We start from the raw sequence: 20,055 nt of genomic DNA on the forward strand, positions 1-20,055 counted from the left end.
TTTACTCTTATCTTTTTTAGGGGGGTGGCAGAATCATCTGTGAGCGAGACAAAAAAGAGAGGTCATTGAGGGGTCTATTTTTTCCTTTATTTTTTCATAAAATGCCACTTGCTGTCTGTAGAGCGCTTCACCATCAGCTGTAGTGCCTCCGGGTAAATTAATATTTTAGTCACTTGGGGATTATGGATGAAAGCTCGGCGGACGTGTTCCTGTCAGCAACTTTTTTCTCTTGCCATCGTTTCATCCTCTCCTCTCGGTGTGTGTGTGTGTGTATGCATTTCATTCCTGTTGTTTTCTTAACTTTGTGGGGCGTTTCCCTCTCGCCCCTTTTTTTAAAAAAAAACATTTTTTGGATGAAACAAAAAATTTTTTTTTAAAAAAAAAATTAGGTCTCTGTCCTTAAAAAGAAGAGATGCCTTTGGGGGGGCAAGGACCCCAGAAGATGAAGAGGGTGGGGGGGCACCCTATGTTTTCGGAGGGCGCGATGGGGGGGAGAGGTCGCACAGTTTGAACCCATCTGATTGGCTGTCAGTTCCGATAGCCCTGACACAGCAGATGTTCCTTTTGGGCATGCTCAGTGAGAAGGCCGGAGCGGTCGCCAAGGCAACGTCGGGATTGGGGAACGGGAAGGGGGCTTGACTAGCAGTCTCAAGCTGCCACATTGCCTCAGCATTAACAGAGTCTTTAATAAACGCTTAAGAGGCAGCCCCGCAAATTAGTTATGACAGTTTGCACAGAGCATCAGCTCTTCCCCCCCTCGCGCCTTCCGCCCTTCTCCTTTAAAGGGCCCGTCGCCGGGACAACTTTGACATAATTTTGCAATAATTATCACTTGAAGAATTTCCACGCTGGGGTGGACGTCAGAATCCATCACGTCAAGCTGGCAATAAATGCTGACCAGCAAACCCGGACCGTTTCCCTTTCTCCTCCATCTGGATCGTGGTGGTCGGTGTCTCCCCCTCCTCCCCAAACTTTCTCGGCCATTGTGGGCTTTTCACCGCTTAAGGTTGACTTTGCTCACTTATTCAAAACATGGCGGTGTTTTCTTTTCCCCGTTGTTGTTCCCCCATGTAGGGAATGGTCAGCCCACTCCTGGACGCTTTAATAACCCGACTCTGATGAAGCCAGAAGCCGGCGAGAATCCGGGCCCCGGGACCCCGGAGTCCCTGCAGGAGCGCAGCCTGGACCTGAGCGTGAAGGAGCCCAGGTACGGCGGAAGGAGAAAGCTGGGCAAGGGGGCCTCTCACTCCCCATCATCCTCTCCGTTGGCCGTCCTGGGTAGGGTTGCAATCCAGCGACCTCGGGGGAAGGCCAGCCCTACACGGTAGGGCCAGGTTCAGACCCACGGGAGCCCCACAGGAATGGGCTAAACTGTGGTGGAGAGCGGAGAGGCCGAGGTCCTTCCAGAGTCTCCGCCTTCGACCGTCCAGCTTAAGACGAGTCCCACGGTCGGTCGGTCGGTCGGTCGGTAGAAAGGCAGCACATAAATGCAGGCCATCCACCCACCAATCCGTGTCAGCATGACCCCCCCCCCCCATTTTTTCTGTACAAGGCTCGGGCATCTTTGAAGAAAGCAGTTTTGCTCCATGAGGTCGTTCACCTTTTCCTAAGCTAGAAACCGGGTCCAGCCGGGCTTTCAGGCCCCCAAACACCGCCCTGCACAGGTGGATCTGTACCTGCTTTGGGCTGAGGGGGGGTCTTGCTGGAAGGGCAGCTTGCCTTCAGTTGGGCAGGGGCCCCTCCAGCCTCCACAAGCTTTCCTGGGGCATCTACGCTCCCTCGGGCCTTTCTGAGAACAGGGGTGGCACAGCCAGGTGTGAGCAATGAGTGGGGGGGGGGGAGAGGGAGAGAGAGAGAGAGACTGATTTGCGGGGGGGGGGGTAGGAACCGGGACCAGCAGGAGGCCCTTGCAGACGGCGTCTCCGGACAGCGCAGCAAGCCGGACCTGGCTGGCACGAGAGGGGGCTTTGCTCCCCTCCTTCTGATGCATCAGGTGGAATGTACAGGGAGGGGGGCAGTCTGAAAGGAGAATTAATTGCCATCTCCCCCTTCTGCACATCTTAACTAAACCCTGTTGGTTTGTGTATTCCAGTAATGAATCAAATGGCCACACAGTCTCGGCAAATACATCTCTTTTATCCTCGCTTATGAATAAGGTAAGAGCCATCCATCAAGGGCCTTTCATTCCCCCCCACCAAGAGAAATTAAAGCCACGCTGGCGAGGTGGGGAGGGACCGGGGGGGGGAGAGATGCGTTTGTTTTTTAATGTTTTCCCTCTAATAAGATGAGTTTGTACCATTTAAATTTTGAGACCATTTTTCATCGGGTATAATTTCAGAGCCACTGCTTACGAATTAATTTAATGAACTGGCTGAAGAAATATATTGCAGCCTCTGACACCCTCTCCCCCCCCCCCCATCCCACCTAGCCCTTCGGAAAGAAGAAGCCTCAAAAAGAGTCTGTTGTTGTTTTTCATTTCCAAGTCAGGCAAGCTCTCCTTTCTCATGTTGTTATTAATTTTATTTATTTGCCTTAATATTACACTGCCATCCCGAGAAATGTTTTTGGGTTTTTTTCTCGGTTATAACAGAGGAGGAGGAGGAGGGAGAAAAAAAATTGACCAAAATTTTGAGCTGGTTCCATGCTTTTTGCATAGGTAGGGCACTGAAATATTTATTAAGTTTTTAAAAGTGTGGAACTCTTTCGTTTAATCTTTTATTTTTAAATTATGCACCCAAAGGGCATGCATAGACATTTGCCTTTATATGGGAAACGCTGCTCTAGCCAGAGGGATTGGGCCCCCACCGTGGACTGTCTTCACAATCTGGCCGTCCTCAAAGCCAGCCTTCGGTATCCGCTTCTTGCATGATGAGTTTTCAGGGCATCATCCGCTTTTCCCACTCAGGGCACAGAACCCCCTAGAAAGGTCAGTGTGACTTTGAGGCCCTCACCCATGCCTTTCCACATCTCCATTCCTAGGTCCAACTCGTCCCAAGCTTTTTTTGATTTTCATCGCCCACCAGATTTTCATAAAATCATGGAGTTATAACACAAATCAATGTAAATCCGACAGAGGGTTGTCCAGCTTTCCCTCAAATGCCTCCAGGGTTGAAGCTCTTGCCATATCCGAAGGTTATTGGTTCCATTGTTGTCCTTCCCTAACAGTTAGGATGTTTTTCCCTGACATTCATCCAAAATCTGGCTTCCTGCAACTTGAGCCCATTGTTGCACGTCCTGCACTCTGGGATGATCGAGAACGGATCCTGCCCCTCCTCTGTAGGACAGCCTTTCAAGTCTCTCCTAGCTCCCCTCCATCTTCTTTTCTCAAGGCTAAACCTGTCCAATTCTTTCAGTTTTTCCTCCTAGGGCTTTCTTTCCAGCCCCCCCCCCCCGATCATCCTTGTTGCCCTCCTCCAGACTTGCTCCAGTTTGTCAGCATGCTTCTTGAAGTGTGGCATTCAGAACTGGGGTTTTCCCCCCTGCCTTTTGCTATGCACATACCTGAAGAATGCTTTTTTGTTGCTTTTAGCATCTCTTGCTAACCTCAGCTCATTTCTGGCATTTGCCTTCCTAAAGCTACATCCCTGCCATTCTTTGCCACTTCCTTTCTAGCCCACCCTTCCTTCCACTGCCTACATATATTTGCTTTATCTTGAACTCCCTTTCTTGTTAAGATCTCCTGCCATGGGACCTTACCTATCAGTGTTTGAGGTTATTAAAATGGCTTTCCTAAGCCCCGACGTCTATGTGCAGCTATACTCTGCTTTTGTTTCCTTTGAAATCAAGAACTCAAGTAGGACGTGGTCACTTTCCCTCAGAGTCCCTCTTACTGCCATTTTTCCCACCAAGTCAACTGTTGGTTAGGATCAAGTTAACGATAGCTCCTCCTCCGATTTCTTCCTCCACTTCTTGTAGGCAAAAATGATCAGCCACACAAGCCAGCAATTTCTTGGAAGGACTTTCTTCCCTGGTTCTCTGGCACTCCATTAAGCTTCTTGCTCTTCTGTGTGTATCTCCTTCATCCCTCTCTTGAACGTCACTGAAATACTCCTCAACTTTGTTTTGGAATAGATTCAACTTTTTTTTTTAAAGGGTTTTGCTTTTCTGTGCTCATACACAAAATCCATTTCTTCCCCATAGATGTCTCAGAGTAATCCCAACCTGGGCAACCTTCTCGGCTTGAAGATAGAAGGCGACGCCAGCCAGCCGGGGGCCGGAGCAGACGCAGCGCAGTACCTGGGCAAGACGGTGAAGGCTCTTGTCCAAGAGAAACTCTCCGAGCCCTGGAAGATGTACCTGCGCAGGTGAGGGCCGAGGCAGAAGCCGGTTAAAAGGAAGAAGGTACCGGTTTCATGCCGGTGTCTGCTGCTGAGCAGGTCTCCCCCATGCCCCGGTCGCCAGCCGTGGTAGCCCTGCAGCCACACAAGGCAGCCCGTAGCGCTTCAGTCTTCCTGCCTCTGAAAAGTGCATGGAGGACTGACAGTGCAAGCAGCCCAGTCTCTCTCCAACAAAATGCACAAAACCTCACTGAGTTGCAGGGAGATAATTATTGGGTTTCCTCTGTGGCCTTTGTGCCCCGCTTCACCCACTGTGAAGGGGCTTCCCGAGACAGCTAAAACTCCCTCAGACCTCTCTCTGTAGAAGCCGGAATGGAAAAGAATGCATGAAAAGAGCAGTCAGGCATAAAATACATAAGGAAAATACCTCGGCACAGCCGTTACAACCAGGAAGTTGAATTGCACACCCGATGCAGTACAGACTGGACTCAAAGAGGACACGAATAACGAAGGAGTCATTGATGACATCTGGGAGGTGGCAGGAGGGGGGGGGAGGGGGGGAGGACACCCTGCAAATGGCCTGGATGTGCAGGAAGGGAGGCTCAGGTGGGAAGACCCCGTCCTTTCAGGACCCAAATCCCAGATCCTTTATGGCTTCAGAAGCGAAAAGGAGCGTAAGCCGATGGAGTCTCTGGCTGAGAGAAATTCTCCCAGGTGGTCTCGCGCCTTCCCTCGCCTGCCCCTTGGATCCACTTTGCCATCTTCTCCTTTCTGTGGGGTTCCTTGTCTCTCTCCTTGTTCAGGTCTTCCCAGCTTCTCCTCCTCTGGTGCAGTCCATGAATTTCATTATCCTGACTGTTTATTCCTCCTTGCATTATACTAATGAAGATGTGAAATCAGCTCAAACCAAGCTGGTTTCTTCGCTGGCAGGCTCCCACCCGCCCCTCCCTCGGCTCCTGCCTTGTCAGCTGTCATTCTCCTTTGTTTACAGGCCTTCAGCCTTTTCCTGGCCCGCGGGCTGTTGCTTGCACCCGAGCCAATTTGAGACCATGTGAAACGCCTCATTCAGAAGCCGAACAAATCCCCCCTTTCCAATCACTTTGAAATCCTGTCCTTTAAAAGGAACTCTGTTTGTCCTGAGAGATTGTGTGTACTCTCTGAAAACCCCAAAGCAGTTTCCTGGAATTTCTGTGTCCTTTTAGAAGAGAAAAAAAGATGACTTTTCCCAAAATCCACTCTGGCATTGATGAAAGCCATGCTATTGCCCAAATCAGAACAATCGGAAGGAGGTTTCTGGATGCCCTCTCTGACAATGTTTAGAGGATCAAACAGGTCCCCGCAATATGCCAAACTGACTGGGAATGGACACTTTGAGATGTCACATTTGGCCTTTTTTCAAGACTTCTCCCTCTTTTGGCATTTTTTCGAAAGTAACAGATATTTGGCATAGAGCAGAGGCTTGTCTTTCATTTGAGCATTGTTGGAGAATGAAGCTAAAGCTAGGATCTTATACATACTTGTTGTTTAGTCATTAAGTCGTGCCCGACTCTTCGTGACCTCATGGACCAGAGCACGCCAGGCCCTCCTGTCTTCCACTGCGTCCCAGAGTTGGGTCAAATTCCTCTTGGTCCCTTCGATGACACTGTCCAGCTGTCTCATCCTCTGACGTCCCCTTCTCCTCTATATGTAATTACCTGAGAGTAAATCCTATTGTACAGGATTGTACTGAAAGAGCTCTCCTTTTGCTTGTTTGTGTTTTAAAGGCCACCGCACTGTGTACTGATGGTGTTCGGCCAAAACCAACATCGTTTATTTTACTTTCACTGTGTACAACAGTGATGCATTGAAGCATTTTAAGCCACTTTAGTACTATTTTAACAGTAATGTTCAACACGTTTTGACCCAGGCTTTCTTTAAATCAATTCAAACAGTGTTAAAAAAAAAAGATTTTGTCCTTCCAAATACAATGAAAAATCATGTGTTAGATAGAGACAGTCTGTCCTTCCTTCCTAAATGATGGTGTTCCTACATCGCATTTAAGTTATCTTGCAGGCAGAAGAGACTGTCACACTCCTCTAAGATGAGTGTGTGTGTTTCAAGGGACACCTTCAGTGTTTTTCAGTATGTAAATGTATTTAAATTCAACCAATTCCAAGCCAAACAGTGAATTAAAAGATTGATGTTCCTCTGGAATCATGTCCTGGCTTCTTCCCAGTTGAGCACGGCTCCTCCTTTTGTCACCCTGGATCTGTTTGATCAGGCAGAGCCTTTACGTCTTGGCTCCTGTCCTTGCCTCCCGGGTTCAAAGCCAAGGGAGGAATATTCTAGCTGAGCTCACACCACTCGCCTGCTTTAGTGGCCAAAGGTGCCTTTGCTACTAGCAGGTGGGGAAGCAGGCCCTCCCTTGGATCGTGGAGCGCTGCCTCCTCCTCCTGCCTGCCTGCCTGAGATGGGCAAGAGCCTTCCCTTAGCGGCAGATGGGGGCGCTTTGCCCTCCCCTGCCCGCATCTTCAGGTAAGAGACTGGAGAGCCCCTGTCGGTCAGAGGCAGCGGGCAGTGCTCCGCCAGAGGCACCCCTGGCAGTGTCCCCCATTTATCTCCGTCAGGGGGTGAGTTCCTGTGCCTCTCGTTGGCAGGTTTGGCACCAAGGACTTCTGCGACGCCCAGTGTGACTTCCTCCATAAAGTGCACTTCCACTGCGTGGTGGAGGAGTGCGGCGCCCTCTTCAGCACCCTGGACGGAGCCATCAAGCATGCCAAGTAAGTGGGCGGGCCGGACCTGGGCTGCCCTTCCCCCACCCCCCACCCCGGCTCTCCTTGCCCACATGCCACAGTGAAGGGTCTGCTAGGGGTGGGGAGCCCTTGAGTTTCAGGGCAGTCCCCTCTCCCAAATCGAGTGGCCTGGCCAGGCGTCACAACTCCAGCCACACAGGCCATGCCGTGATCTTGTCTGCCCTAGCCTGTTGGATGGGAGATAGTGGTGTGTGCCTGTGTTTGTGCGGAGAGCAAGTGTTTTGACTGGCCTCCTGGTGCCCATCTCGAACTTCTGTCGTGCACAGGGCAGGATTTAGCTGTGGTCCCGTTGGCAGGGTTCCTTGGATGGAATCTCTGACCAGCCCTCTTAGCAGCTTTGTGTAGACCACATCATGCCCTCCCATTTCCCTTTAAAAGCTCAATGCTTTCAGAAGCAGGAAATGTCCGTGCATAGAGGATTATGGGAGGTAGAGAGACAGCCCCTAGGAGGAGAGGGTGAAAAATATGGATTATGGGTTTACTTTTTCTTTTTAAAAAAAAAAAAGGTTAAATGCAGTCTTCCTGAAGCTGCAATCTAAAGCAATTTCATTGAAATCGAATTCGCTCAGTCACATACAGAGAGTTTATTTTAAAAATATAGTCTCAAAAGTGTGGTAGTAGAGGAAGAGAAAGCGTGTGATTGATCGTGAAAAAGATGCCCGAGGTTTGCCTGAGCAGAAGAAAGGCCGTGTCAGGAGCACCTACTGTGTTTCATTAAGAGCTTCCAGTTTTAAAAAGTGAGTGTAGCGTCATCAAGCAGGAAGTGGAATGAAATGTGGGGCTACACAAGCTATGCTTGGGGATCGAAGGGGACGAGAGCCAGCTAATGGTGCTGGAGTAATCAAATAAATCATTGTTAAATCAATCAATCATCTCTTTCCCCACCTCCCATCATCCCCTCCAGCTTCCACTTGCGAACAGAGGGCGGAGCTGTGAAAGGAAACTCTGAGCTCTCCTTCCCGACGACGGCTGCTGCGGAGACCAAGACTCCTGTCGCCCCTTCCTCACCCTCCGCCTCTTCCACCGCTCTGGCCAACGCCTGCGGCCCTGACGCCCCCGCTCCAAGCCCGGCCACGGTCCCCTCGGCTCCCACCCTCCTGGCCTGGAAGCAGCTGGCTTCCACCATGGCTCAGCTCCCGGCGTCAGTGCCTAACATGGCCACCTCCCCCTTGGCGACGACGTCCCTCGAAAACGCCAAGCCTCAGGTCAAGCCCGGGTTCCTCCAGTTCCAGGAGAAGTGAGTGGTCCTATTTCCAGGGATGTTGTCTGGGTCGGGGCAGGTCACTGTGTAGATGGCCGGTTTTCTCCCTGCTTTCCCCCTCCTGTCATCTCTGGCCGTTTTCTGTAGTCTCCAGCTGGGAAGCACCAGAGGCCATCCTTAAGAGGGAGGGACGAAATCTCTTGTATGCATGCTCTCTCTGTCTCTCTTGCTCTCTCTCTCTCTCTCACACACACACACACATACACACAATCTGGATAGACCGCCCCTTCCTGCCACTTGATGGTTAGAGATAGAGAGAAATGTGATGGTCATGACAGCAGACATCCACGATGACATTGAAAGGGTCGAATATTCACACACACACACACCATCCCCATGGCCTTCAGGGAGCAACGCACAGCCCTCCGCCCGAGGGCAGGATTTTCAGGGTGCACCCTGCATGTTTCCCATGGCCACGGCTCATGAGCCCCCCCAAAGAGAATGAGTCTCTGAAAAAGAAGGGGAGCAGTGGAGCTCATGGCTTTCCCCCCCTTTTTCCCAGCGATCCCTGTCTGGCAACCGACTGCAAGTATGCCAACAAGTTCCACTTCCACTGTCTTTTCGGGAACTGCAAGTATGTGTGCAAGACATCTGGGAAAGCTGAGTCCCACTGCCTCGACCACATCAACCCCAACAACAACCTGATGAATGTGCGAGACCAGTTTGCGTATTATTCCCTGCAGTGCCTCTGCCCAAACCAGGTAAGGGCCAACCCAGGAGCGCCTACCTGGCCTCTCGCTGGGCCGCAGTGAAAGGAAACGAAGACGGGGAGACGGGATGTTAAGGCCAGGAAACCAGCCAGAGCCTGTGCCTCCCCGTGTGTCCACACTGCCCATTGAATCCAGTGTCTGTCTTGCATGATATCCTCCCACCGGGCCTGCTTCCCCCACGCCGTAGGGCCCGGCGGTACCTCTTGGGCTAGCCACGGGCCGGTCGGTGTTGGGCCACTGTGCCGTGTGCACTGAAATTCCGCATAGGCCCAGCGTTTATGACTCTTTGATTCCTCTGGGGCTTTTCGGCAGGGGTGGGGTGTGTGTGCGTGCGTGTGCTTTCCCCCTCCCTTAATTGGCCACTTGGCCTGTGACCCCAGGGTGGCTGTCCCAAAGAGGGTGGTTGATGGGCGTGCACTGCCCCGCTGATTTCCTCCCCCCCCCCCCTTTCCAGCACTGTGAGTTTCGGATGCGAGGGCATTACCACTGTCTTCGTCCGGGCTGCTTTTTTGTGACCAACATCACCACCAAGCTCCCTTGGCACGTGAAGAAGCACGAGAAGGCGGAGAGGAGGGCAGCCAACGGCTTCAAGTACTTCACCAAGCGGGAAGAGTGCGGCAGGCTAGGTAAGACCCTCCTCTGATGTAACGTGGTGCCACTTTCACCCGGTGACCTTACAAACCCAGAGAGAAAAACAGCAAGGGGGGGGGTGAAATGCTTTAAAAATGGTTTGTCATTATTTACTCATGTGCAGATCAGTTGTTTCAAGGGTGGAACGCAGGGGAAGGAAGGGCCCCGTGTAGAGCAGAGCGGGCCCCGGACACACGCCAGACGACTCCTCCTCACAGGTTTCTCTTTGTAGCCTTTTTATTTGTACTCGGAGTCCACTTTTCCTCCGGAAGCGGAAGGTGGAAAGTACTTCTTCCTTCGTTCCATCTTTCAAAAACAACCCGTGAACCTGGATTACCCAGAGAGAGAGAGAGAGAGAGAGAATATATATGTGGGTGGCCCAAGGTTGGCCAGTGAGCTTCATGGCCAAGTGAAAAAAGATCGGCTAGTCTGGCAGTTACTCTTTAAGGGGCCCCAACGTCTTTTGCTTTGTGGCGGGATTCTTGTTGAAGTCCTTGCACAGGCTCGTAACACTGTGACCGTTCCAAAAGTGGCCAAGCAAAGATCTGGGTCTGGCTCTTTTCAGCCCTAATCCGATACGCTCATCGCTGCATGGGACCGCCTTCCCTCAGCTTTTGTGCAGCCAGAACTGAGCTTCAGGGGTCGCTCAGGCTACCTGCAGTTGCTGCCCCTAAACACCAGCTTCCTCCTTCTTCTTCTGCGTCTGGGCAGACAAGCCCAGTTTTTACAAATCCTTCCCTCAACTGGAACGGCTCCCTTCAATCCGCGGGTCCTGCCCTGACTAGCGGGACCTCACAGGGAGGGAGGGAGGGGGAGGGAGAGGGATTCCCCACCCCACTGACAGCCCATCACAAACCTCAGTGGGCATCTCCCCTGGCCAAACCGAGACGGATCAGGTGGGTTCTCCCTCCCTCCCTCCCTCCCTCCCCAGGGTGCAGGCCCTCTCGAGGGTGAGGGGAGGCGGCCGACTTGGCTACCATCACGTCTCCTGTGAGCGTGAGAAACAGAAAATGCTGAAATCTCCCAGTAGATGTTTTTCACCCAATTCCGCCTGGCTGGAGAGCACAGCGCTTTTGATATTCATTGCCAGGCTCTCCTAGCCAAAACTGAAAGGTAAATGTTCCCCGCTGATACTGGCGGGGGTGGGGATCGTTTTCTAGATCACCCCACCTACCTCTTGGCAGCCGTGGCTGCTTCGGTGCCGGAGGCAAGCGCACGGGTGCCTCTGTCGATGCCAACCGCCTAGCCGAGCGCCGGCACATCAAAGCGCCCGATAGACGGCACAGAGCAGGGGTGTGTGGTTGGCAGCTTCGTTTGCCAAAGTTATCAGGCCACTGCCAAAGCCATTATGAAATCGTAAACACCTCTCAAGCCTCCTCCTCCTCCTCCTCCTCTGGCCCCTCCAGCCATCAGGATAAAGGGAGCTCTCTCTGGGTGGAATCGATCGCGGGTCTCCCTGCCTTCCCCACGTGGCTGTCCAGGCCGTGGCCAGAAGCACACTAACAGAACCACTCTGGGCATCTGGACCCCAGAGTTCAGGAGCCAAGTGTCCATGTCCAGCATCGCCGTTTCCAAGGGCCTCCTCCGTCCCTGGGTGGGGGGGCGGCTGCTGCTTTTGCTGGCCTTTGGTCGGGGCGAAGGGAGCGGCGTCTGGGGTCACAGAACAGCCTTTGCCCACTTGAGTCCCTTCAGGGGTTTTGGACTCTGCTGGTTGTGGGAGGGTGAGATGTCGTTGAGCACATTGGGGGGGGCACCAGATTGGGGGAAGGCTGCCACAGGCAGGCCGGCCTGTGGGTCGGGGATTGCCTCATCAGAGAGTCAGCCTTATCAGACCGTGTGGTGTGTTTTTTTTTGGGGGGGGGAATGGTTTTGAAGGCTCACGTAACAATCCCGGGGGGAAAAAGGAAAGAGCCACAGAAAGGCAGTGTTTCACGAGGATGTTCATAAATGACTGGACAGAAGCTAGAGAGGGTCGAGGCAGAGAGGGACTCCTCAAGGGACTTTATTGGCAGGCAGACAAAAGTGTCAGAAGGACATTGGTGGTCTTCAGGGTCTTACAATGCACTGCGAGTATAGGGTCTACCTTTGAGAAGCAAAAGTGGTTAACCAAACCCAAAAGTCGGGTTGCAGGGCATCCTCGCCGGGGGGGGGGAGGCCAAACCGGTCGAGGAGCCACTAGGCGCAGCTGCCGGGGCCACGGGCAAGCCCTCGCCTGCCTCTTGCCATCCCGTCTCCGCCTCGCAGGCATGGCTTGCTCTTCCTCCCGAGAAGGGAATGAAAAGGGAGGCTCAGGAGGGAGGAAGGGAGGGAGGGGCGACACGCGGGTGGTTGCAGGAAGGGACTTTACCTTAGGTGTAAGTAAAGAGGCTAAATATTTTCTAAAACCTCCAGGAGGCACAAATCCATGTTCACGGAAAGGAGTAGTTATGGACTAAAAAGGACGGGCCTTTTAAATGCACTACATACTGTTGTGTTTTTAAGTACTTTTGGGTTTGTGGTATTTTTAGATCTTGTTGTGATGCCCACTGTTCTTGTCTTTGCTGCTTTTAATTGATTTATTTATTGTGCTGTTTTCTGATTTGATGTACAGTACGTATATGGATTTTGGATTTTGTGTTTTTACGGTATATTGCCCTGAGAGCTAGTTGCTGTAAAGGCAAGTCATAAATCTTCAAAAATAAGGCCCTATCCTGGAGAAGTCATCCCTTCCTGTCGGACAAGACCTTTTTGATAACCCCCCTGTGTCTGAAAATAAGACTTGTTTGTTTAAGAATCTGCTGCACAGTTCATTAGGGAGCTTTCTTAAATGTGGCATTTAATCATTTAGCGAATGCACACATTCAGTGTTTCAGACCCTACTTATTGAATTATGTGGTGTGATTTAGGGGTGCTGAAAGGCAGTTTGAGTAAACAATGTCAAACTGGAAAGGTTGGCAGAGGCCTGAACTTTGGCACCAATGGCTTCTCTGAGCAACCAGAATTTTAACAGAGGTTTCCTGGTGAAAGGCACCCGCTTTCCCCCCCTCTTACTTCCACCACCCCCAGCCCTCTCCAGCTATCAAGAAGTGCTTTGAATGTCCGCCCCCCCCCCTTCCCAAGTGTCTCCGTCAGCAGAGAGGGAACGATGGACAGGGGAAAGTCGGGGAGAGCGGTCTTCCCTCAGGAGGCCTTTTCATCCCTGATTCCTATCCGATCTCGGGAAAGGTTTTGCTCTTTCAAGCCAACTCGTCATTAAATTAAAAGGTTTGCTTCCCGATCTCTTGGTAACCAAAGAAGAGAGGATGCGTTGCGCCCCCTCCTCACTCCCCTCGCCCCCTTTGTGAGTTCGGCATCTTTTCTTGCCCTCCCGCCTCCCAGGCTGCAAATACAACCAAGTCAACAGCCACTTCCACTGCATCCGCGAGGGCTGCCAGTTCTCCTTCCTGCTGAAGCACCAGATGACTTCTCATGCCAGGAAGCACATGAGGAGGATGCTCGGGAAGAACTTTGACCGCGTTCCCACTCAGGTAACTTCCAACCCCCCCCCCTCGCCTTCCTTGGTGTCAGGCCCTCCCTCAACACCAAAGGATGCCTCCCTCGGCTGCTGGCCAATATTTCAGCCAGACGGTCTCCACCGATTGGCCGCAGCTCCCCAGAAGCTGAAGGTGAGGCCAGGGTGGGGTGGTGAACCTGAGGCCTTCGGTGTGCCAGGCGTGTGTGTGGGGGGGGGGATGCGCCTTCCCTTTCCCTTCTCCTCCCCTCCCAACAGGGTTCGCTGTAAATATCACCATGACGGGAAGGGCAGCAGGGAATTGGGACCTCCCTGTGGGCACTCTTAGCCCACCCGGCACAAACATCACCCGCTCGTCCTCCTTCACTCATCTGCTGTATATGAGGAAACGGTTGCCCCAAGACTTTGGGTGAAGGTATATTAGGTGGAGTTGTAAAATTCCCGACAGGTCCCATTCAGAGATCCTCCCTGTAAGAGACACACCGGCTCTTCCAACATCCTCTTTGCCTGTGGCAACCCCAGAGAACTCGCCCGTGGCGTATGGGACATGAGAGTCGGCCCCCTCGTGCGTATTGCCAGTGCACAGAGCCCGCTTGAGAGGTTTTGGCCACCTGGGGCAGAACAGCAAATGCACACCCACACCGCGGTCACACAAAGCATGGTGGCACACCAGATACAAAACTGCTTGAGCGCCTCTCCCCATCCAGAGTCGTGAAAATATAGGAGTGACAAGCTTGCCCTTTCCTGCCCTCCAAAATGGCCTGCCTGAGGTGGCCACTTTTTTTCTGCCTAAGGGTGGGTCTGGCCTCTGTCTAAATCCCACCACCACCACCCCACCCCTCTTAGTGGCTGCAACGTGAGAGGTCACAAAGGAGAAGACCCAAGTCCCCATGTGCAGTCCCCAAGACAGGGAGACCTGGGCACACATCTGCTCGGTCAAACAGAACCAACCACCGCTCCTGGCTGCACCCTTAAACCGCGTGCCAAGAAGCCACTGCTGCTGGGACGTCCAGCTCCTCGGGGCCGCCGGTGGAGGGCAAGCACAGACGGGATCAGCCACCCGTGCCTTGCCCAAAGAGCGGCACTGGCTGAGATGCCCCCTCCCCGTCCCCGGGGAGCCCCTGCTGGTCAGGCCCGTGCTCACCCCCTGCGTCCATGTTCTTGCTCCAGGTTCTTGGCCACGCTCCTAGGAATGAGAGCCTCCCCCAAGTCAGCAGCTTGGCGCCCAGCCCAACCTCATCAGGGACTCCGGCTTCCTTTCAGGGACCCCAAAGCATGATGGATACCGAAGCCGAGGAGTACGTGGACTATACGGGGTGCAGCCCTGGTGGCCTCTCCTCAGAGTCCTCCAACATGGACCGCAGCTGCTCCAGTACGCCCGTGGGCAACGAAAGCAGTTCGGGAGGTAAGTGGCACCTGCAAGGCCCCCGTCAGCTGGCCTGCTCACCTCTGAGAGGCCCAGTTCCCCACACCCCTTGGCAGATGGGGCTCTCCTGCCGTCTGCCCAGAGCACAGCCTTGAGCAACTTTGGCATCTCCCTTCTCTGCATACAAAGGAATTCCCCCCCCCAAAAAAAAATGCAGAATGGGACATGCAGTTCCTATCTGGCTTGAAAACCCAGACAGATGGTATGGAAGGTCCCCACCCTGGCAATCTCTGAGGGTCCTGCACCACTTTTTGTGCGAAGCCGTTGTGCTGTAAACCAGGACTGATACATCTCCCCCTTAGAAGAAGGCCAGAAGGGGAAGGCTTCCAGGTGGGGGAGGTTGGCCGGCAGGGCCCCCCAGGTCCCCTGAGTAACCTCCGCCTGCCTCACTGCTTGAGAAGGTCTCCCTGTTACCCGTTTTCAAAAAGCAGTCCGTCCTCCTTAGCGTAGATTTTAGGCTGAGGCTCACTGCTTACTTGTTCATGGGGAAAACAGAGCGAGGGGGCCCGCTCGGCGCCCCTTTGAGCAGCAAGGAAAGGCTTCTTGGCGGCGTCCTGGAGAAACCGAGGGAGGAGAGACCGGCCAGCAAGACCCAAGAAGCCGCCCGCCTGTCTCAAAAGTCCTTTGTTCAAAACGACCCCAGTCCCTCCGGCTGTTCCAGAGCGGCCCTCTGGGGAGGGGACGGAACCGGTGGATGCTTGGAGGTGGCTGGCCGGCCTCCCCTCGCCCCTCTGCCGCCTTGTCCTTGGCAACCCCTCACTCCCCCCCCCCAGTGCTGCTGCTGCTGCTGCTGCTTCTCACACACTTTCCATCTCCCTCCTCTGTTACAGTTCTCTTCTTGTACATGTGGATGTGCTCTCCATTTTCATTGTATCGCTTACACTCTTGGGTCCTCATTTGGGTTCTGTTTTGTTTTGTTTTCCTTTTGGTTCTGTTTTTTCTTTTTTTCTTTCTTCTTCTTCCTTTTTCCTGCTATTTTTTTTTCTTTCCACATTTCTCCAGGCTGCCTGGCTGCTCCTCCTCCTCTGCCTGCCGCTGCCGCTGCCGGTGATGACGTTAGCCACAATGCACCACCACCACCACCACCACCTCCACCTCCTCTGCCTCCATCTTTCTCACAAGCCCTGCTCAGGTCTCCCCTCCCTTCCCTCCCGTATCTCTTCTCTCCATCCTGTGTCTCATACTCTCTTCTAAGCGCCACCCTGGGATCCAGCAGGGGCCTTGTTTTGCCCACCGCCAGCTCAACAGGGTTCTCACCCGTCCTTGCCACTCCAGCTCCAGTCAAAAGCGATGTCCCTCTAGTTCAGGACGCAGCAGGTAAACTTTTCACGCCCTCTCGCTCACTGTTCTCGTCCCTGCTCTGTCCTTCCCCCTGCGCTCTAGGCCCGGGCGTGACGCGCCCCTGTTCAAAAAGATGGGTACCTGGAACTGTAAGGGTGCCTTGGAAATAACAGACTTACAGTAGATCTTGATGATTATAAATTGTGGTGGCAGATAAGGTGCCGAGATCATTAATCCCCTGCCCTAGAAATTCTTTACGTGCCGGTAGTTGTTCAGCAGGTGATGTGAAAGTGGCAGTGGCGAGCGGCAGAATGGAAGCAAGTCGTTTCTCCTCCCCCCCCTTCCCCCGGTTGCCCAAATCCAAGGCTCAGAGTGACCTGGGTGGCTGTGATTCAGAGCAGGAGGGGGGCTGAGGTGTCCGAAACATTGCTTGAGGCACACTTGGGACACCGTGTGTGTGTGTGTGTGTGTGTGTGTGTGTGTGTGTGTGTGTGTGTGTGTGTGTGTGTGTGTGTGTGTGTGTGTGTGTGTGTGTGTGTGTGTGTGTGTGTGTGTGTGTGTGTGTGCGCGCCACGCCTCTGAGGCTGGCACATGGGCACTGACACAATGCCCTGCCTGTGGCCATGATGGTCCCGCCCTGAGATCTCCTGAAACAATCCAGGCAGGGCCGACTCATCGAGAAGCTTTCCTCGGGCTCTCCCGCTTTGCTGTGCACGAGAGCCAACAGGATTGGGGCTCCTTCGAAAAGGGGGAGGGGAGGGGTCAGCCCTCCAATAGCTCCCCTTGCTTAGAAGGCTACAGAGCACAGGCTGGTCCTACTGTCCCTGTCACCGCGGTTCGGGATGAGATTTATACAGGAAGGAGGGGCACAAACATCGGTCTCCCCTCGGAGGTTGCTGGGGAGCCCGTTACTTGTTCCCTTTTATTCTGTTTTAATGGTCCCTGTGCCCCCCTCCTTCAGTCCTTGGGGTAGATAAGCATACATGATAGCCTTAGTCTTCAACATTCGCCAGACACCATCAGCAGCTGCCTTGGGGCCCCAGAGCTCAGAAAGGACTGCACAGGGCTTTCTACGTCCAGGGGGCAGCCCCCCGCCCTTGTAGGCACACCTGCTGTCATGTGAACTTCGGCCACTTTTCAGGCATTCCCTGTGTCAAAAAGGCAGCGGGAAGGCTTTCTGGGTGATCCAAGCATGTCAGAGATTGTTGCCCCACCACATTAGGCAGGGGAAGCTCCTTTTTTTTGTGGGGGGGGGGGGAGAAGAAAACCACCTAGAATGAATGAAATGTTCCCCTTTTGTGAGCCAGGAGTGTGTGGCATGTCATGTCAGATCAAGCGGCCTGCTCGGGCCTCCTGTGGCTTTGTGCTGGGGAGCCAAGAGTCAGGTGTGGAACCACATTCATACAGTCCTCCTCGTAGATGAAGGGGTCAAAAGGGAACAATGGAGCAATTGGAAAGAAGCAAGACCAAAAGCGAAAAGCCTGCCTCCGCGCCCAATTCTGTTCAAATCTTGCCAGACCACAGCAAGGGAGACCGAGCAGTTCTGGTGGAAACTCGCAGTCCTGCCTCCTGCAAGTGTGAAGGTTGTGTGGGTCCAGATAAATAGGTTTCCCCCCCCCTTCCTCCCTCAAGATTGGTCTTTGCCCTGGCCGTAAGTCGGAAGTGACCCTCGCTGGCGTTCGCTTGAAGCGAGCCAGACTCCTCCTGCCTCTTAGGGCCACTACAAAGACCGACACGGGTTGTTTGTCCGAATCCACCCAAGTTATCCAAAAAGCAAGGGGAAACAGAGCCCAGTGGAACCCGGTTCTAAACTCCCTCTCCCCCCCTTTTCTCTCCCCCCCCCCCAGGGAACACCATCACGATGCCGACGGCGGCAGGTGCTAAGAAACGCTTCTGGATCATTGAGGACATGTCTCCCTTCGGGAAGCGGCGCAAGACTGCTTCTTCCCGCAAGATGCTGGACGAAGGGATGATGCTGGAGGGCTTCCGGCGGTACGACCTCTACGAGGACTGCAAGGACCCCAGCTGCCAGTTCTCCCTGAAGGTGACGCACTACCACTGCACCCGGGAGAACTGCGGCTACAAGTTCTGCGGCCGCACCCACATGTACAAGCACGCCCAGCACCACGACCGGGTCGACAACCTGGTGCTGGACGACTTCAAGCGCTTCAAGTCCTCGCTCAGCTGCAACTTCCCGGACTGCCAGTTCTCGGGGAACAGCACCCACTTCCACTGCCTGCGCTGCGGCTTCCGCTGCACCGACAGCACCAAGGTGACGGCCCACCGCAAGCACCACGGCAAGCAGGACGTGATCAGCGCCGCCGGCTTCTGCCAGTTCAGCTCCAGTGTGGACTGTGAAGTGCCGGAGTGCAAGTACAAGCTCAAGTGCTCCCACTTCCACTGCACCTACCCGGGCTGCAAGCACACCGTGGTCGGCATGTCACAGATGGACTCCCACAAGCGCAAGCATGAGAAGCAGGAGCGCGGAGAGCTGCCGGCCATCTCTCCGGGCCCCGAGGGCCTTCCGCACACCACCCTGGAGTACGAGGCCCAGAACTCTTCCGTCAACCTGGACGGCTCGCTCAACCTCGGCACCGATGCAAACAGCTCCCTCTTCTTCCTACAGAACGCGGCGGGCGTGGGACTCAACGACTCCTTGGACCTCAGCCAGAAGCCCCCGGAGACGGCAGGGGGCACCACCCGTCTCCCCGGGCGGAGAGGCCGCAGATCGCCTGGGGGGCGAGCGGCTGCCAGCCGGCTGCAGCAACGCAGACGATGACGATGACTCCTCCCACGAGGAGGACGAGGAGGAGGAAGAAATGAACGAGGAAGAGGAGGAGGAAGAGGAGGATGACGATGAGGATGAGGACGAGGAGGAGGAAGAGGAGGAGGATCTGAACACGGATTCTGAAGAGTCGCTTCCCGACGCAGAAGGCATGCCTGCAAAAGATGTTAGGGAACTGAGGGAGGCGGTTTTCTCCTCTGGCTGACTGCTGCGAGGCTTCCAGGCCGCCCGGCGAGCAGATCCCCCGCCCTGTCTCCGAGGAAGCCTCCCCTTAACATACAGACCATGACGGGGGGGGGGGGTGTTGTTGATTTTTTTAAACAAACAAACAAAACAGGAACTGAATTAACTGAGAGGACTCCACTGTGTGAGGCGAGAACAAATGGTAGAATGGCAAGCGGGAAAACGAAACCTGTCCAACTCTGCCCCAGAAAGTGCACAAGATGACAAAAGGGGAAACCTTGAATCTTTGGACCATGCAAAAAAAACAGGAGGAGGAAAGAAAGAAGGAAGGAAGGAACAAACACCCACCCTCACACCACGCACGCACACCCCGGAAAGCACCCGTGCAGGGGCAGGACAGAGGGACCCACCTGTTGGGACGCAGATGTTTACAGGGTGGCAGATGGCCAAAACGTTTTACCATTGCGCAGATGGGTTGGGCCCTGGAGAAGCCGTCCTTTCCCTTGACGGATGTGCTCTCTCCCCCCTCCCCAAACCTTTGGCTGGGGGCAGAGCGGTCTCTTCCCCCCCCAGCTCCATTATTCCCCCTGTGTCCTATCTATCCTTTAACACTCTTCCCAGTCCCGCGGAGGGGGTGGGTGGGGGCCGCTAGCGTCCAGGGGCGACTGGTTAGGGGTGGTCCTGAAAGCCCAAGGCGAAGACGTCCTTCACCATCTGGGCCACGGGGTCAGTGAGGGTTAGGGGGTCCCGCTCTCGCTCATTCTTCTGTTTTGGTTTTTTTTCCTTTCTCCAGCATCAAATGAACGGGAGAAACAGGGGGTCTCAGGCAGCTTGGGAATGGTTGGGAAATGGGGTATTTATTGTCCGTTTGAGGGTTTTGTTTTTTGTTTTTTTGTTTTTTGTTTAAAAAAAATAAACAGAGAGAAGCATTAATGAATTGAACAGGGCTAGGAAGTGGGAGGGCAGTTTCCTGATCTTCCAGGTCCTCTTTGTTACTAAAGGATAATAATAATATTAATAATAATAATGATAATAATAATCTCTTTTTTTAAAGGAAGAAAACTTATTTATATTGCAGTGTTCCCACCCAAGTGGAACGGTCCCTTCCTGGTGCGAGGCTCTGATTCCATAGCAGGGGCGGTGAAACACAGGGGTGGGGTGGGGGGTTGATGCTGAAAAGATTCCTCCGGTGTGAAAGAGAAGCTCAGATTTAACCAGCC

At 53.6% G+C, this 20,055-nt stretch overlaps 1 protein-coding gene across 6 annotated transcripts in view; it reads left to right on the forward strand.

Annotated features, from left to right (window-relative positions):
- Nucleotides 1-18,987, forward strand: part of CASZ1 (castor zinc finger 1) — a 108,244-nt gene extending 89,257 nt beyond the window's left edge. The window contains exons 9-19 of one of the 6 annotated variants that reach the window (XM_078379212.1): nucleotides 1,075-1,207; nucleotides 2,093-2,156; nucleotides 4,141-4,304; nucleotides 6,914-7,036; nucleotides 7,974-8,306; nucleotides 8,833-9,031; nucleotides 9,495-9,666; nucleotides 13,028-13,176; nucleotides 14,424-14,565; nucleotides 17,715-18,560; nucleotides 18,595-18,987. In XM_078379212.1, the coding sequence (XP_078235338.1) occupies nucleotides 1,075-1,207; nucleotides 2,093-2,156; nucleotides 4,141-4,304; nucleotides 6,914-7,036; nucleotides 7,974-8,306; nucleotides 8,833-9,031; nucleotides 9,495-9,666; nucleotides 13,028-13,176; nucleotides 14,424-14,565; nucleotides 17,715-18,560; nucleotides 18,595-18,857 (2,588 nt within the window). In that variant the 3' untranslated portion in view covers nucleotides 18,858-18,987. Of the gene's footprint in view, nucleotides 1-1,074; nucleotides 1,208-2,092; nucleotides 2,157-4,140; nucleotides 4,305-6,913; nucleotides 7,037-7,973; nucleotides 8,307-8,832; nucleotides 9,032-9,494; nucleotides 9,667-13,027; nucleotides 13,177-14,330; nucleotides 14,566-15,588; nucleotides 16,133-17,714 lie in introns of those variants that run through there. The other 5 variants (XM_072977540.2, XM_072977538.2, XM_072977541.2 and 2 more) reach the window with 5 other exon arrangements.
- The last annotated feature ends 1,068 nt before the right edge of the window (nucleotides 18,988-20,055 follow it).

Source organism: Pogona vitticeps, chromosome 7 (assembly GCF_051106095.1).
Source record: "Pogona vitticeps strain Pit_001003342236 chromosome 7, PviZW2.1, whole genome shotgun sequence".
Taxonomy (NCBI): domain Eukaryota; kingdom Metazoa; phylum Chordata; class Lepidosauria; order Squamata; family Agamidae; genus Pogona; species Pogona vitticeps.